Source organism: Echeneis naucrates, chromosome 13 (assembly GCF_900963305.1).
Source record: "Echeneis naucrates chromosome 13, fEcheNa1.1, whole genome shotgun sequence".
Classification (NCBI taxonomy): Eukaryota; Metazoa; Chordata; class Actinopteri; order Carangiformes; family Echeneidae; genus Echeneis; species Echeneis naucrates.
The window spans coordinates 252,758-271,484 of record NC_042523.1 but is presented as its reverse complement, the minus strand read 5'-3'; the positions used below and the strand labels follow the sequence as shown (position 1 = coordinate 271,484).

The window sequence follows — 18,727 nt, the reverse complement described above, 5'->3', positions numbered from 1 at the left end:
CCATGCTATCTGAGTAATGCTGTTCCTATTTCAGCATGAATTATTATGAGTGTATTGTATTGTGAGCCCACACACCCACAACTGACAGCCAGTACTAACCACCTCTTAAGCATTTTAGAGGATTCATTTTCTTGTTTATTTCACATACATACATTTACACATAACTCATTCAGCATTACACATTACATTAAACCACAAAACAATCAACAGTCACAACAGGGCTTAGGACACTTCACTGACATCATCTTACCCACAAAATGGAGATACTGACACCTACTGGTGACTATCACTTCTACCAATCAACCTAGTAATGGATTTCTTTGGACTGTGAGAGGAAGCCCTCTCCCGCACTCTTTTCCAGACTGAGCTCCTGGTATCAACTCTGCCTGTCCCTGGCCACAACTCTTCGTCTCTGCACTGGTAACCTGACCTGACTCTCCTGGGAATAATTGCTTGTAACGTCTTTAGAAAGTCTATACCCGTGACAGGTATAACTAGTGACTATGGCATTTGTCAGTGGGTGGGGTCTTCAAGGCAGCAGGTGAGCACTTTGTCCTGAAGTTGATATTGAAGCAGGAAAAATGATCAAGTAAGAGGATGTGGGAGACTGATAAGAACTGAATTGTGATGTGTAGAACGCCCAACTCAGAGCATCTCCTGGTCTACACTTGTCTAAGAAAAGAAATCCACTGAACCACAGTATCATGGATCAAGGCTCATTAATGGTCTTGGCTAGTGAAAATTGGACTGTGTCATCTGTTGCATAAGAGCTGCTCAATTCAAACTGCTGAAGAAGTTTATGATGGTTCTGACTGAAAGGTGTCAGAACACACAGCTTCACAGTTTGTTGTGTTTCTTGCAATAAGGATGTCCATGCTGACTTCTGTCCACCGCAAAAAGTTACAACAATGGACACATGAACCTGAGAACTAGAGTGTGGGGCAATTAAAGTAGGTGCGATGGTCTGATAGATCAGGTTTTCTTTTGCATCATGTACACTACTTTGATGCATTGTGAACACTTTGGAAAACAGAGTGAAATGATTCTTAATCAGCCACATATATATATATATATATATATATATATATATATATATATATATATATATATATATAAGTGAGTTAACTTATACAGTGCGTTTGGTCACAGAAAAAGGTCTGAAAGACAGATTAAGCAAAATGAAGAAATTCTTTACAACTGAAAAGGTAGAGTGAGAAAAGCTCCAGCAAAGTCTCTGAAATATGGCCATACGGTCTATCAATGGCAGACCTATAAAATGACCTTCAAATTAATCTGTTTTTATGTGACTGACCAGCTATAAAATAAATTTGATTTTGCTGTTAAATGTATATGTTAAGATCAGATCCTGCTGTGGTTCAAGTTTTTACTTTATTTCAAACAGACACATTTTCCTCCTTTTTATTATGTTTACTTGAGAGAAAATTGCTTCTCCAGTTTGTGATGTTACAGCATGTGTACATGACTAATTATGAACATGACTCTGGGTCCTTCCACCCTCTGCTGGTACAAAAAAAATGTAATGTGTCAATCCAGTTTTTTAGTGTCAGTCACAAATATTAGGAAATAATTACATTTAATTATTATGAGTTACCATGATAGGTATATTGTCTGTGTTTCTGACCAAATAATTCAACATGTACTGTTCAGCATTTTTCTTTTACTTGAGCTTCATGTAAAAGTCCTTAAATGTCTAAGGTTTAATGTTACTTTAGAAGTTAAAATAACATGACCCCTGGATATCGCATTTACATTGAGCATTACAATATATCTGCAACCATATTAACCAGTTAAAATCAAAATGATTTAGATCAGGTTCATTTCGCCCCACTGGGTTGTGGAGTTTTGGCTTTGATCTGGTGTGTTAAAGAACTTTTTTTTTTTTTTTTTTTCATCAGTCTGTTGCTCGGATTTCTGCTTCAAGTTCTTACTCCTATGTGTCTCTCTCCATTTGTTGTCAGACAGCTACAGCTACGTCTTGTTGTAAAGAAGTTGTATTTTGCACCATTAACTCTACGTGATTGGTTTTCTGTTTTATGCTGTAAGGGAAAATCATTCTGACTGCTTGCCTAAAAGGTGAGCAGAGGTAGAAGAAGAGAAGAGGGTCAAAGCAGATGTGCAGCACGCTCAACAGCAGCGTCGACTCCTTCCCAAGAAATAGCTGCCGCTTCATCTGGCAGTTTGTGATGACTTTAGTTGGGGTTACCGTGTATGGTGTCCGGACAACATGGTATGGAACAAAACTGAGCATGTAGGCAAGTGCCACAGCTGTCATGCTTCCAGCCACCCGCCGAGTCTCAACCAAGAGTTCGGCATTACTGTGTCTGCTCAGGAGTCTTTTGAGAGCCAATCCACTAGAGAGGAACACAGCAGCAGATGCATTCAGGAACAAAGCAGTGCAAAGGAAGACAGTGAGGGCATGCCAGTGGAGACTGATGTCCTTCTTGAGGGATGAACAGCTTAGGTACTGTTGAACCTGAAGCCAGAATCACAGAAGAATGGTTTACAGCAGCTTTTCTGAAAGTGTGGTCCATTGGCTATAGTCTGCAAGCAACCCAAGGTAATATTATCTTCTATAAATGAAAGGTAGATTAACATTTTGGGCTTGTTCAGAAACCTTAACTAAACATAAAGCTGACTGCTGCCACTATACACCAACACCATTATGAGTATCAGATCACAATAATGCAAGGAAAACCTGCCCAACAGTTTGCCATCATGATTGTCTGCATCTACCTACACCAAGCAAGAATTGCTTATGGTTTGTTGGGCAGTCAAATCTCCCATCTTTCCACTATTTACATTTTTATATGTTGTAATTGTATTGTAATTGTATTTATTTTTTAAGACAGAGACAATGCACAATTGAACATTAATCTTGTACAACAAGAGAACATGCATTGTGCCAGGTTTTAGCAGATTGCTATTTTCCACCTGCAGTCCCTAGGCAGGTTGATTGACTGGTACCTTGCAACATAATAGTACAGAAACATAGTAAAAGTACATAGTAATAAGAAAGCAAAACAAAAAAAGAACATACCAGTTCAGATAAGATTACAAAGACTAGGCTGCTACCTCCCACCGTACACACACACACACACACACACACCACTTCATAAATGTGTACACTCCTGTCCTGACAGTAACGAACACTTAATAAGATGTGAAAAGGTATGGGGACTCCATTTCCATTGAGTCATGGATATACAGGAAAAGGATACCTTTCCAAATACAGTATTACGTTGGGGTACACTACACTCACCCCTTGTTACAGATCTTGTTGTTCTTGCTGATCTCTCAGAGCAGAGTGTAACATTCAAAGGGGGAACAACGGCATTATGAATGATTTTAAAAAGTAAGCAAACATTTGCATGCTTGATCAGATTATCAACATTTAAAATGTCATATTTAGTTAGTATCTGTGATGCTAACAATGTAGCTTTTTATCATGGATTTTGAGAGCATCAAGCATTCAAGCGGTTTTAGAACGGTTTTATCTAACTGGGACCAACTTGTCATGCAGTATAAAAAATGTGGTATGATCATAGCATTCAGATACATACAGGAAGCCTCAACTGTGAGGGAATTCCTTATGTATCTGAAATTAGGTAGGCTAAGTTCCAATATTTTTTCCATTTTTTTAACATGGTTTTTGAAGTTCTGAAGTCAAGAGTAACATCCAAGTAGTTAAATTTGTCCACGCTATACATTTTTTGACCATTTACTAACACATTGGGACAATCCTTCAATGCATGCCTATTGGTGAAAAACATAGTTTTTTCAATGTTTAAGGTGAGGCATGAATTTTGTAACTAGAGACTAGCAACCTTTTGCATTGTTTCAGTAAGTTTCTTGGCAACCTCTTTAGCGTTCTTATCATAAGCATATAAGACAGTGTACGTGGTGATGTCAGCATAATCATGTATGCAGACGACAGAGGGCAGATCGTTAATGTATACGCTGAAAACTAATGGCCCCAAGATCGATCCTTGTGGTACTCCCAGTGTGCATGCTTTAGTTGGAGAGACTGTATTGTTTATACATACACACTGCTGACGGCCACTGAGGTATGATTTGATCCAGTTTAGGGTGTGCAAAGAAAGGTTATAATTACCCAGTTTGTGAAGCAGCTTGTTATGGTTGACAGTATCAAAGGCCTTACGCAGGTCTAGGAAGACTGCACCTACAACACCTCCTCGGTCTAGGTTGTATCTAATGTCCTCAAGGAGGTAGCAGCAGGCCGTGTCAGTGGAATATTTTTTCTTGAATCCAAACTGCAGAGGATGTAGAAGTGCTTTGGATTCAAGATGGGCAGTGAGTTGTTCTGCCACTGCCTTTTCCATGACCTTTGAGGCTGCTGGGAGTATACTGATGGGCTGATAGTTACGGACCTCCGTGGAGGTTACTGACCTTTGCAGGGTGTAATTACTGACCAACAGAGGAGAAACAGGAAGAAACTGGAACAACCTGAAAAAAAATTTCCAGCTAGAGGATATTACTTTACCGGGACTTGTTGTGTGGGCAGAAGCATATTAGGCACCATGATCAGCAGCAGGAGCAGCCAGATGACCAGAGACAGCAGTCGGGCAAAACCAACATCCTGCAGTCGCAGGGAGCTAGTCCTGTTGAAGTGCTGTGGGGGAAGAGACCTTAAGCCACAAAAACCACCCTGCTACTAAGAAACAGGACTGTGGTATATTCCACTTGTGCTGCTGACTATGAGTTTAGAGAAAAAGATAAAGTGTCCCATCCCTACCTGCAGGTAGCAATTAGTAATGATGAGGGCAAAGAAGGCAATGGATGCGTAGAGGCTAATATAGATGGTGATGGAGGTGGCCTGGCAGTGAAACACCATGAGGCTCCATGGCGCAGCACCAAGGTCCTTCAGGATCTTGAAAGGCAGAGAGAGCAGCAGTAGGATGTCGGCCAACAGCAGATTGACCAAATAGATGGTGGTGCTCTGTTTCTGTAATATTTGCATACATATTTTCACGATTTACATAGTGAAAAATTCATTTCAAAATAAAACAAACTCCTCAATTTTCTCCATCTTAAGCTAATTTAATAAAAAATTAAATAAAAATTAATTGGCATTCCAGTAAGTTGGAAGAGTCTCACAGAGCCTGGCAAGATATCTTAAAAAGTGATAAAAGAACTCTCCGCAGTGCTAGAAGTTCATATTACTCAGCACTCATAGAAGAAAACAAGAACAACCCCAGGTTTGTCTTCAGCACTGTAGCCAGGCTGACAGAGACCCATAGCTCAGTTGAACCAGTGATCCCCTTAGCTCTAAGCAGTGATGATTTTATTAACTTTATTACAGATAAAATTCTCACGATCAGAGAAAGAATTTATCAGCCCTTGCCTACATTAGACAATAATCTCCTACTGAATACAGAAACTCCTGAATCAGCTGCAACTCCTCTTTTATATCTGGAATCATTCTCACCTCTGAATCTCTCAGAGCTAGCTTCTATAGTTTCATCATCCAGACCATCAACATGTCTATTAGACCCAGTACCAACTAGCCTCTTTAAAGAGATTTTTTACTGAATTGATTCATTCTGGATCTGATTAATTTGATCCTATCTTTGGGTTCAGGCTCTTAAGAACAGTCATCAAACCCCAGCTTAAAAAGCCGAATCTTGATCCAGATGTTATAGACCCATATAGAACCTTCTGTTCATTTCTAAAATCATTGAGAAAGCTGAAGCAAACCAATTACAATTACCAATTCCAGCTCCACTGTAAGAAACCTTGGAGGCTAAAGACTTTTTTGTATGACAGAGCTTGTAGTTAAAAAGTTAAAGTTTAGCTATACTGCTATAGGCCTAGACTGCTGGGGGAAGGACTGAGCTTCTCTCTCTCTCTCTCTACCCCTCTCCCTACCTCTCCCTCCCTCCCCCCTGCATGTGTTAACAATAACCATGCTTCTTAAAAATTCCTGTTTCTCCCAGTTCTAAGCATGTGTACTGCATTTACTAACCATGTTTTCTCGAAGTCTCTGTCTCTCCTAGCTCCTCTCCTCTCTCTTCCTGCAGGTGGTGACTCATCACCATCCCATGTTCCTGCAACACCTGCTGCTCATCATCTCCATGAACTTCATGCAGCACCATGTTCCTGCCTACACCCCCCATGCCTCTCTCTCTTCCTCTCTCTCTCTCTCCCACTCTCAACCTAACCGGTCGAGGCAGATGGCCGCCCCTCCTGAGCCTGGTTCTGTTCAAGGTTTCTGCCTCTTAAAGGAAGTTTTTCCTTGCCACAGTCACCAAGTGCTTGCTCATCGGGGGATCTGTTGGATCTCTTTAAATAATTTTATAAAGAGTTTGATCTAGACCTGCTCTATATGTAAAGTGTCTTGATGTAACTTTGTTATGATTTGGCACTATACAAATCTGATGTGATTTGATTGGATTTGAACAACCAGAGCGTGAACCCACATCACTAAGGGGGGAGAGTCATAGACATTACCACTAGGCTAGTTGGATAGTCGGGTACAGTTAAGGGGTCAGATAACCAGCACAGCAGGGACTTAGCCGGCGCTCAGACAGGTAGGCAGGGTTAAGACAGAAACAGGTGGGGATCTGGCAATCAGTCCGAGAGCAAGGCAAGCAGGCAGGACCGGGTATGAAATAGGTCGGCAACGGGTGATCAGTACAAGGTAACTTGCTGGAAAGGCTTGCATGAGAGCAAAGACATCTGGCAAGTGGTGAGTGTGGAGCTGAGTTTTAAGATGAGTTCCACAGGTGCATGGAGCTGAGGCAGAGCAGGTGTGACTGGAGCAGGGGGTGTGGTAGTGGAAATTTAGCAGGTGGAGCAGGCTGGAGACTTTGACAATCCTGCTTCACAACATGTTATCTCAAACCATCTTCTTTTATTGTATTTTTCTATCCCATCTCATCAAGTTTTGTTTCAACTTACAATGTCCCTTAACTAGGTTTAACTATCCTGTTGTTATCATACCTACTCTGGCAACTGAACTATCTCTTCATACAACTGGCAATATTATTATTCTCACAAAGTCAAATTGCATAGTTAAATCAATAAATCATCAAAGCACAGTAACTGTTCTTTTAAATTATTGTATATATTGGAGTCTTTTTTTTATTTTCAAAAAACATCACAATAACTGTGCCCCATCCCTTTAATTAAAAGTATCATCAGATCTAACATAGTTTCTTCCTCCTGAAGAAATGCCACAATCAGCAGGAACGCTTACCAGTGCTCTTGAGCTGAGGATGAAGGCCCACACAGACAGCAGGTTTCCAATCAGACTGATGATGAAAATGAGAGTGTAGAGGACAGTGAAGGGTCCCATCCGGTTATTGACGATACACTTCTGCCCCCCCCCAGCTCCTCCATTGCTGTTGTTAGAGGAAAGAAGCATCTCCATGACCCACTGCGCTCAGCTGTACAAAAAAATCTTTATTTACTATGACCAATCTAAATGCTATATTCAAAATGGAATAAAATTCAGCAAAGACATTTTCACACAGTGAGTAAGAAAGGTAAGACTTACTGAGAAAGACGTTTGAAAAAATATGTATCTTCAGCAGCTGCTCTGACTATGGTTTAGATGTCAGTTGTTCAGAGGGAGATTCGGGATCTGGTTGGAGCAGAGGCTTGTGTCTTTAAATGTCAGTTTTTTATTATTATGTTTTGCTTATTTACATGGTATCAACAAGCCTCACTTCAAAGGTTATTCAAATGCTCTAAAACATTATTAATTATGATTGAAAGCATAAAAAGATGTGAAAACTATAAATCTAGTAGATGCGATTTGAAATTTGGCAAGATATTAGTAACTCATGTTCTGCATTAAATAAGAAACACTGCAGGAGGATTTGATTTGACAGCATGACGGCACTGGAGCAGGCATCTTGCACTCAGTCATAAACGTGAAAGTGCCAAGCCAACAGATTCAAAAATGAGCAATTGGTCCCAAACAGATCTCAACATTCAGCAGAGCTTTAGAACATGAACCCTGATCCTACTGTAAGCTGAAAATTGGAAGATGTCAGTTATTCTTTCAGACACAATAACTGCAAGTTGTGGATTTTTATCTCTCCCGCATTATAACATTATCAGTCCCCCCCTGCCAAGCCCCTACAAGACAAACCACTCTGGGATGAATGGTATTTTTGGACTGATATGGTTCAACCCTCTCTTGTCTTGTTCATAAAATGAGTAAACTGTTTTTTCGGTTTTGGTTTTTTTTTTTGCTCCTTCATCATCAACATCAGTTTGTTCATGTTAACAACAGCTCCTCCTCATGCACTGTAGTCAGTTATGGAGTCCCGCAGGGTTCGGTACTTGGACCAATCCTCTTCACTCTTTATCTGCTTCCTCTAGGCAACATTATGAGGAAACACAGCATCAATTTCCACTGCTATGCAGACGATACTCAGCTGTACCTATCAATGAAGCCAAATGAAGTCAGCCAGATAGTCAGACTGCAGGCATGTCTTGAAGACATAAAAGTCTGGATGACCCAACATTTTTTACTTCTTAACTCTGACAAAACTGAAGTTGTTGTACTCGGCCCTAAGCACCTCAGAGAAATGCTATCTAATCATCTAATCAGTCTGGATGGTATTACGTTGGCCTCCAGCTCCACTGTAAGAAACCTTGGAGTAACCTTTGACCAGGACATGTCCTTTGTCCCTCACATAAAACAAGTTAGTAGGGCAGCTTTCTTCCACCTGAGAAACATTAGGAAAATCAGAAACATCCTCTCTCAGGATGATGCAGAAAAACTAGTCCATGCATTTGTATCTTCTAGGCTGGACTACTGTAACTCATTAGTATCTGGATGTCCAAACAAATCTCTGAAATGCCTTCAGTTGATTCAGAATGCTGCTGCATGAATATTAACAGGAACTAGGAAAAGAGATCATATCTCTCCTGTGTTAGCTGCTCTTCATTGGCTGCCAGTAAAATATAGAGTAGAATTCAAAATCCTTCTTTTAACATATAAAGCTCTTTATGGCCAAGCTCCATCATATCTCAGAGAGCTCATAGTTCCTTACTGTCCTAGCAGGCCACTCTGCTCTCTAGATGGAGGTTTACTTGTGTGTGTCTCCGAGAGTAAATCTGGGGGCAGATCGTTCAGTTATCAGGCTCCTCTTCTCTGGAACCAACTTCCAGGTCCAGGGGGCGGACTCTTAAGCAACTTTCAAGACCTTAAAAGGCTTAAAAATTTTTTGTATGACAGAGCTTATATTTAAAAAGTCCATCTGCTCGTTAGGTATGCTAGTATAGACTTAGACTGCTGGGGGAAGGACTGAGCATCTCTCTATCTCTACCCATCTCCCCCCCTCTTTCTCCCTCTCTCCCTCCCTCCCCCCTGCATGTGCTGATAAGAACCATTCTTCTCAAAAATCCCTGTTTCTCCCAGTCTCCCAAGCACGTATACTGCATTTACTAACCATGATTTCCTGAAGTCTCTGTCTCTCCCAGTTCCTCTCCTCTCTCTCCCTGTCCTCATCCTGCAGGTGGTGACTTATCACCATCCCATGTTCCTGCAACGCCTGCTGCAATCCTCATTAATTCTGTACTACAGCATCATCTCCATGAGCTCTTGCTCTCTCTCTCTCTCTCCCACTCTCAACCCAATCGGTTGAGGCAGATGGCCGCCCCCCCGAGCCTGTTTCTGTTGAGGTGTCTGCCTCTTAAAGGAAGTTTTTCCTTGCCACTATCGCCAAGTGCTTGCTCATCGGGGGATCTGTTGGGTCTCTTTAAATAAATTTATAAAGAGTTTGGTCTAGACCTGCTCTATATGTAAAGTGCCTTGATGTAACTTTGTTATGATTTGGTGTTATACAAAAAAATCAGATTTAATTTGATGCTGTGGAAATCATTAACTATTAATGATGCACTGATGCATGTTGACCTAACCACCTAACATCAAGACCAGCCATCATTAATCTGTCAAACTGAGCGTCCAATCAGATACTGATCCTTATCACAAATTGTAATCTTGTAAATAACTCCCATTATTTATGAGTGGAGTAAAATAACAGATGATTGTTGACCAAACCTTTCTCTAACAAACAAAATGGTTGGGAACACGGCCTCATGAAAAGGTTGATTATTATTCAATGAGTTCAATATATTACTGTATTTCAAATGTATTAATCAGCTGTTTAGAATATCCAGCATAAATACACAGCAATGACTTCCATGTGTAATCTCCCCACCTGTATATTAATCTGTTCCCTTCCCTTGAATTTGTCTGAGAGCTACTGTAACCTGACAGGACAAATCAATTCAGTTCTCAACAAACAAGAAATCACCCAAAGTTCTTAAGTCTTAGAGTTTGAACAGAGCAGGAGGTGAAAAAAAAGATAAGAGGAACTGAAGCTCAGGGCAGGATATAAACCACTAGCATTATTTTTATTTAAAAAAAAGAGAACCATCAGTCTGCCACCAAGCTGATCGCTATGCTGTGTCATAGATGTTACATTCACAATTGATTGATTGATTTATTTTTAATTTTTGCGTTCCACACATATACAGTTGAAAGCAAGAGCAGTTATTCAATTTAGCGGAGCTCCAGGTCTCCCAAGAAGCTATTCAAAGCTTATAGCGGGAGCCTGAACAAACAGAATTTTAATGTTTCTGCCTATACCCCCCCCAATGCCTATCTCACTCTCTCCTACTCTCAACCCAACAGATGGCCGCCCCCCCCCCGAGCCTGGTTCTGCTCGAGGTTTCTGCCTCTCAAAGGAAGTTTTTCCTTGCCACTGTCACCAAGTGCTTGCTCATCGGGGGATCTGTTGGGTCTCTTTAAATAAATTTATAAAGAGTTTGGTCTAGACCTGCTCTATATGTAAAGTGCCTTGATGTAACTTTGTTATGATTTGGCACTATACAAATAAATCTGATTTGATTTGATTTACTGTTTATAAAATTAGTTTTTTTTTGTTTTATGGAAGTTAAAATCCCAGGGATTTTGCTCATCAACTTTATATATGACAGTCTTTTCTGGAATAATAATGCAAATGGATTCTGATATTTCACTGATTGGGCTGTCATATGCAGTGTCTGAATCAGAAGCATTGTATACTCTATTCCAAGAGTTTGTCTCAAGGTTTTCGCATAACTGCCGCAAAGTTGTTATCTAACACTTTCGTTGTTTTCTTACTTGGGGGGAGTGAAGATTTGTGGACTAAGTTTACAAACAACACAATAAGAAAGTGATCGGTGATGTCAGACAAAACCACTCCACACCCAGCATAGAATTTTGAATGTTGGTAACTATATTATCAATTGTAGTTTGGACAGGTGTGTTATCCTTGTAAACATATTTATTGTTGGAGAGAACGAAAATGAGTGTAATGTATTGATAAAATCATTTTTAGTTGAATCTTCTCTGGAAATATCTATATTGAAATCACCCATTAGAATACAGTTGTTATTTTTACTATTTATGATATATAGTGCTTCTTCTAGTTTTTCCTTGAACACATTTAAATTCAATTCAGGAGGATGATAGATTATTCCAATGGTGAGTTTCTTTCCATTTGGAAGTTCTATGTCAATGAATGGGGAATCAGAGAGGTCATCAAAATCAACATTTGTATTTACAGTTGCTTGGATTCTACATAAATGCACACTCCTCCACCTAGTTTCCCGATTCTGTTCTGTAAATGATTTCAATGATTTTCATTCTGTCATATTTCACTGGCTGATTTGGTTTATAGGCGGCCAAGATCTTAATTTTATCCACGTAGTTGTGCAGCTTGACAACAACCGCTCAGGGTTTGTTGTCATCTCTTAGGGTTAGGGTCCTGGCGTCCTGTGGGCTCAATCAACCTTTACAGACCCGTGCTTTGTGTTGAGGCCCAATACCTCGGCCATCCAAGTTTGGAAAAAGTCAACAGGTTGTCCTTCTTTGATCCCCTCTTTTAATCCAAGTATGTGTCTTTTGGGCCAAGATGGAGATTGTTTTTTCTGCCTGGTTGAGGCGTACTTTCAGTTTAATTAAATCATCCTCAGTTGCGGAGATGCACAACTTAGTTGCCTCAACACGCTCCTGAACTCATCAGAGACATCCAACCTTGTGGAGACCACACTCAGTGACGCGATAATTTGAGCAAGTTTTTCCTCCAACAATGCTCCTACTTGCTTTGCAATTTAATTGCTTAGAGCTGTGTGTTCACTGGTCGGCGGGGTCGGAGTGGTGGTGAGATTACCGTCTCTTTCTTTGGCAGCCATAGTTACTTGATGGCGGAGTACGTTTCTGGTTAATCTTGGTTCAACAGAGGTGTTTGGAGTCAATAGAGCTTTCCCCTTGGTCATAAGGCTAGCTAATTCAACATTTAACGTAGTAAAATAAAGCCAAAATGCCCTAATATATCACAAAAATCACAATTTTGTAGCGTGTGGGAGCGGGAGCCAGGTGTACGAACTCCTCTCAGCTACGCCTGCGCATCTCAGACCCACTTTGAGGAGGTTAGGAGATTAAGAGGAACGTTTCCACAACACTCATACTTGCCACTATTACAATTTACAATTTACAAACTCCATCTATTCCATTGCAAACAAATGCATTTCCCTTTTTGCCCGATTTCCCAGTCATTGCACATTAGTTCAATTATGTAGTTGCTATTTTTACTAAATTAAACTTTTCATTTGTTACATGAATGTTAAAATCATTGAAAGATTGCTTTTAAACTTTTAATATAGTTACATGGAATAGATGGAGTTTGTAAATTGTAAAAATGGCAAGGATGAGTGTTGTGAAAATGTTCCTTTCATCTTTGGAGTTTTTGAGCAGAGTGGCTCAGTAAACAGTTTGTAACAAGAGGCACATCCCTAAGCATGTCACTGTCTATACACGGTCTAGAAATGAACCAGTTTTATACTTCACAACAATGCAGACTGCAAACCCCCTACTAACTATACAACAGTTGGTACAGGACGATTCCTGTGTTTCCGACTTCCCTGTGTTCCCAGTGCTCTCCTGGCTCCCGGCTCTACACTCCTGTCTGCAATCAGCTTATCACCTCTCCCAGTCTGTTCCCTACCTCTCATCAATTCATTAGCCTGCAGTATATCAAGTCCTGCCAATCAGTCTTACTTTATTCATATTTTGTACCAGCTGTAATCACTTCATAGAAACCGGGTCCAAATTAATATAAGGAGAATTCAGGATTAAAGACAAGATGAAACAAAAGTGGCAATAACTTTATCTAAGTAATTTCAAGGAAGATTAGTTTTAGCATTTTGCGATCACTCTCAACTGTCAATATCACAATTACCACAGTTGTGACTCAGTAACAAGGCAAGGTGACTTATGGCGGATATATGATCAGTTATTCTGTAAGGGGTCCCCCTGAAGTCTTTGTTGAGTAGTCAATTTGTTGTACAGTAGATTCCCTGTTCGTGACACTGTAAATACAGAAGTTGAGTAAGGAGAATTATTGTGTATTTATAGTTGAGTGATACCGCAAGGATTTAATTGAGTGTAGCTGCCTCATGCTAGCACAGAAAAATGTTCAAGCAGTTTGTAACTGAAGGAGCAGGAAGGTGACTGGAATTAGTACTGCGAGTGACTGCAGATTTTTTCATTACAGGAGAGAGAAAGAGCTCTCCTCAGTTATTGGATTCATGGAGCTGGAGGAAATGGGGAAAAGAAAAATTGATAAATGTTGTTTCACCACCCTCTCTACGTTACCTATGTTTAGTTTTTAAACGTTACGAAAAAAGCATTCACTTTGCATTGTTGCTCACAGATAATGTCAAAAATAAACTTCACTTTTACAATGATATCAGCCAGTTGGTAATTTATTTTTCCTGATTCAGTCACTTTGAAAAGAGCCAGAGAGAGGCTCAGCAATAAGACAAGATGAACAAACTGAGTGAAAGAGCCAACAGCACTGACGAGTCTGATAATGAGTGAGGCATGATCACACACCAATCCGAAACTAAACTTGAAAGAGTCCTTACCTCTGTTGCTGTCCTTTTACAGGTCCTCACACCATATGGTAAATTCCTGAGGACTGGTCGGTCCGGGCTCGCCTCTCTAATTTGGACTTTGTTTGCTTCAGTGTGTTCATGTGCTCCTCATCCGGAAGTTGCAGATGCAAAAAAGATGTTTTCCTACATGTTGCATGTTGTCACTGTGCACATCAGACCACACAGACCACACGCAGAGACACACACACACACACACACACACACACTCACACTCACACACTCACGCACATGCACACACTCACACACACACACTCACACTCACACACTCACACAAACACACACACACACACACACACACACACTCACGCTCACGCACACACACTCACATACACACACACACTCACACACACACACACACACACACACACATATGCTTTAAGGGCTTTTCAGCAGTTGTTATCTCAGGAAGACAGCAGTTAAAACTGTGTGTAAACCATGAGAACAATCAGCCATCTGGTTTATTTTAGTACAACACAAATTGTCACCTAAATATCAGCTACCTATGTGGGAGAGTGAGGGAGGAGAGTAATGATTAAATTGTGTGAATTAAGTTAAAAGTATAAATATAACAGGGAAGCAACGGTGGCCCAAAAATTACATCTATAGCAGTTAAAAAACACACGTATCCCAGAACACAAAGTAAGTTTACCTTTAAGCTAAATAGGTATGCTAATGAGCACCAAAGTCTCCAGCAGTTAGTCAGTCCCTATAGACTCCCATGTTAACGTTTTACAGCAGAAATATAGCTTATCGTTTATGAAATGTTTACAAGTTCACTGGTTAAAAAGAAAGAAGAAGCAAACAATAAAAAACACTGTTTCTTGGTCTCTATAGCTAACATCCCCCTTCATGAAAGCTGCACAGGGATTGAATTTATACAACATCATAACCTTGGGGCCTCTCTGTGAGGAGTTTTCATGTTTCCCCTGTGCTTGCGTTGGTTTCCTCCCGATACCCAGAGGAAACTTCCAAAGACATGCATTTGTAGTCTAGTTGGTGAGTCTAAATTGTCCGTAGGTCTAAATGTGAATGTTAGTGGTTGGTTGTCTTTTTCTGTTTCTGTGTGTTGGCCCTATGATAGACTGGCAATCTGTCCAGGATGTACCCCACCCTCGACCAATGTGACCTGGGATTGGCTCCAACACCCCTCACAACCCAGAAACAGATAAGTGGTAGAAGATGAATGAATGAATGAGCATGCCGACAGGTGGGTGGGATTGATCTTGCAAGTGACAGGGGACGGTATGCTATGAAGCCCTAGCTCTTTGAGCATTTGGGATTGGCTAGGAGTTAGAGGCGTTGTCAAGCACTGCCAAGATGGCAACCATTGAGCAGCTCACTCTTCAGACACCTGTTGTTGATGTGTCTCAGTCAAGCTTGAATGATCATGACTGGCAATCACTTAAATGTTTGGTGAAATCAGATTGTAAAAAAACAGCATTAGATCACGTGACTGTGTAATAGTGAAAGTAAGAGCATTTCCACACACAATGGGAAGGGGACGCAAGGGACTGGAACTAAACAGTTGTATAGCCTTAAAAAAAACGCTTATTGGGGGGGCTAATTAGAAAAAAGAAATCAATTTGCTAGGGACCATCAAGATTGGACTCTGGAGCAATAGAAGAAGGTTCCAGAGTGATGCCCGCATCAGGGTAAGAAGAGAAGTGGATGAAGCAATACACCCATCATGCCTAGTGCCTACCATACAAGCCTGTGGGAACAGTGCTATTATCAGGTGTTGACATCCTGAATATACTGAATGACCAGGTTATTTCTTCCATGATGGCACAAGCATATTTCAAGATGACAATGCCAGGTTTCATCAGACTCAAATTGTGAAAGAGTGGTTCAGGGGGCATGAGGCATCACATTGATTGGCCACCACAGAGTCAAGAAGTAAATGTGACATTGCAGAAGCTTATCAAAATGATGCCACAGCGAATGCATGCAGTAATCAAAGCTAAAGGCGGTCAAAAAAAATACGAGTGGTCAGTAAGATCTTTATATGTTTACAATAATTTTAAATTCTATTCTGAATTTCACTGGGAGCCATTGAGGAGAAGCTAGCAGAGGAGAAATTTTATCTCTTTTTCTTGTTCCTGCTTATATTCATGCAGCAGCTGTCTGAATTAGCAGAAGGCTTCTGTTATACCCACTGCCTCCTCCTCCTAGAGTGTGTGTGGGGGGGTGCGTTTACCATTTCCCTATGACTGTGCCTTATTGCAGAACTGGAAACTGGTGTGCCGGAGGCAGGGGACCAGCTGACCATCATCACAATCAACTCTGCTTTAGAGACCAGTTCAACCTCCACCACGCTGCAAATCGTAGACTCTGTTTATCACAGTCAGTCTTGCTTCAAGCCTACTAGTCTTGTTTTCTTTTTGTTTTGTTGAAGCTTTACGAATCCCTGTCCACTGTGCCCACAGTTGCACCGTTGCTCCTGTGTGTAGCCACGGTCTCCTGCTTGCCAACCCCTCCTGCCCTGCACGTCACTCTGCCCGGTTATCCTCGGCTCTCCCTCAGCCAAGCCTCATCCTTTCCACTCTGCCTGGCTCTCCTCAGTATTTTCCCCAGCCCCAGCTTCACAACCAGTCCCTGGCCCAAGTCTCCCAGCCACCACTTGACAAAGGAAGGAAATTTTTCTTCACTGCACACTGACTCCTGCCTCAGTGTCCTGTATTTGGGTTCACTCGCCTAGCTCTCCGTAACAGCTTTGAGGTAATTCATCTATCCAGATCGTAATTAATTACAGCAGTGTAGTCCAATTTTGTCTGAGTTCAGAAGTAAAAAGTTCCAGGTCATCCAGGCCTTCATGTCTGTAAAACATGTCTGGTGTCTGACTAGCTGATCAGTTTTGTTAGGCTTCATCAGCAAGTAGAGCAAGGGGTCATTTATGAAGGAATGGAAACTGATACTGATACTTTGTTTCCTGATAATATTCCCCAAATGAAGCATATAGGGGGCCAAAGTATTGGATGGATTTGGATGATTTGGTCAAATTTATATCATGATGTAACTATTATATTATTTATTGATAGGTGTGAGGGCAGAGCAGAGACCAACACTCAGGTGTTTGATGAGGTGTTTGAGGGGGCCTGTCGCTGGGCGGAGGTGGAGTTGTCAGGGGGAGTTGACAGTTGTACGGGACTCCCAGGGCACTTGGAGGGTGTGGTGGGCTGCATGCTGAGCCTCATTGAAGTGAAGAAATTGATGGAGGGGCATCCTACAGGATGGCAGACTGAGTCAGATGCCACAGAACAGGAAGCCTGGAGGAGGTGATGTTGGCCAAAGACCATCTAGCTATTCATCCATCTCCGTCCACACAGTGCCTCAACGCCCTGCCAGGGCCATCAGCCCCGGCCTGAAAATGGGGATCCCAGAAATCTCTCCTCTCCTCCTCCACAGACTCTTGGGGAGGACTGCGGGAGATGTGGCCAGCCTAGACACCACCCCTCCCCTGATTTTGAGGGTCATACAGCAGTCTGATAAGGATGCGAGGGGATAGACACCAGGCACTCATGGATTTGGGCTGTGAATAGTCCTTGACACGCGAGAATCTGGTTTGGCCCGTATCTGGGGACATGGTAGCAGGGGTCAGTCATAATTAATAACAACCCCCGGATGAGACTTGATAAGTGGACATGTCCAGGTCAGCCTAGTTTACTAACTACTTCAGCTGTTGTTTTCAACATAAAAATAACATTTTCATCTAAAAAATAAAGTTCAACATTTCTTCAAGAGAGGTGCCTGGACTGTCAGTGTTTTGTTTTATCCCATGTCGCCTTAGTAGATGGTTGGAAAGATTTGTTGTGTTTCTGTGGTTTTTTATTTTGCTTCTATATATTCCACAAACAGTGACCGACTTATTTAGAACACCCCTTTCTTGGCAAAATGTTTCCACACACAGAATCGAGGATCTTTCTCGCAGTCTTCTCCGTCATGCTGCATTTTGTCATTGTTCCGAGTTTCACTCAGCTGTTGGCACGTGCCAATGATGTCACAGACAGGCAGCCTGAATCGAGTGACATTTCGTCAGGCCGGGACTCACACAGGACTCAGGGGCAGAGGCTTTGTAAGTCACAGACTTTATTCTCGGCAGCAATGACCTCAGAACCAAGTGAATAAAGAAAACAGGGCTATGAAACATTAACTTTAACGCGGAGTCACAAGGGAAAAAGGGGGACAAAACACTCCGTAGGGAGGAAAAAACCTGACTAAAAAAACAAGAGAAAACTCACTCACGCTACTAAGCGGAGGATCAAGGTAATTCTATGAAAATGTTATGAAACTCAAAATCACTCTCAAGGAGGAAAACACAAAAGCTATGAACATTAATCTATACAACAGAATTTACAAACAAAAAGTCGCTCATATAGAGGAAAAAACAAAAGGCTATGTTGAAAAAGAGCTAACTCTGATGTAGAAATTACAAACAAAAATTCACTCCGTAGAGGATCAAAAAGGCTTACACAAAGAGACGAGGGCTGTGGCATGGACGTAACGCTGATGTGGGACATGAAATGACAATACACTGGCACAAGACAAGGGGAAGACAGACTATTTGAACTGTGGGGAAAATGGGGAACAGGTGGAGACAATTGGTAATCAGGAGGACACGCAGGAGACATGAGGAAGGGCAAGTGTTCTGAAACGAGAGGACAGTTAGGCATTTCAAAATAAAACAGGAAATGACGAGATACAGTAAGCCCAGACAAGACAACCTCAC

General features: G+C 41.3%; 1 protein-coding gene across 6 annotated transcripts; it reads right to left on the bottom strand.

Moving 5' to 3' along the window:
* Positions 1-1,838: 1,838 nt before the first annotated feature.
* On the bottom strand, positions 1,839-14,162 carry gpr171 (G protein-coupled receptor 171). Of its 6 annotated transcripts, none has more exons than XM_029518106.1 (6): positions 13,972-14,162; positions 7,538-7,640; positions 7,238-7,427; positions 4,775-4,984; positions 4,523-4,651; positions 1,839-2,494 (listed from the first exon to the last, which is right to left on the bottom strand). In XM_029518106.1, the coding sequence occupies exons 3-6, from the start codon at positions 7,409-7,411 to the stop codon at positions 1,976-1,978; spliced, it is 1,032 nt and encodes a 343-aa protein (XP_029373966.1). In that variant the 5' UTR covers positions 7,412-7,427; positions 7,538-7,640; positions 13,972-14,162; the 3' UTR covers positions 1,839-1,975. The 6 variants fall into 6 exon arrangements, with proteins under 6 accessions (XP_029373966.1, XP_029373965.1, XP_029373971.1 ...); XM_029518105.1 differs by having other exon boundaries at positions 7,538-7,624; XM_029518111.1 differs by having other exon boundaries at positions 4,775-4,909; positions 7,538-7,624.
* Positions 14,163-18,727: the final 4,565 nt, after the last annotated feature.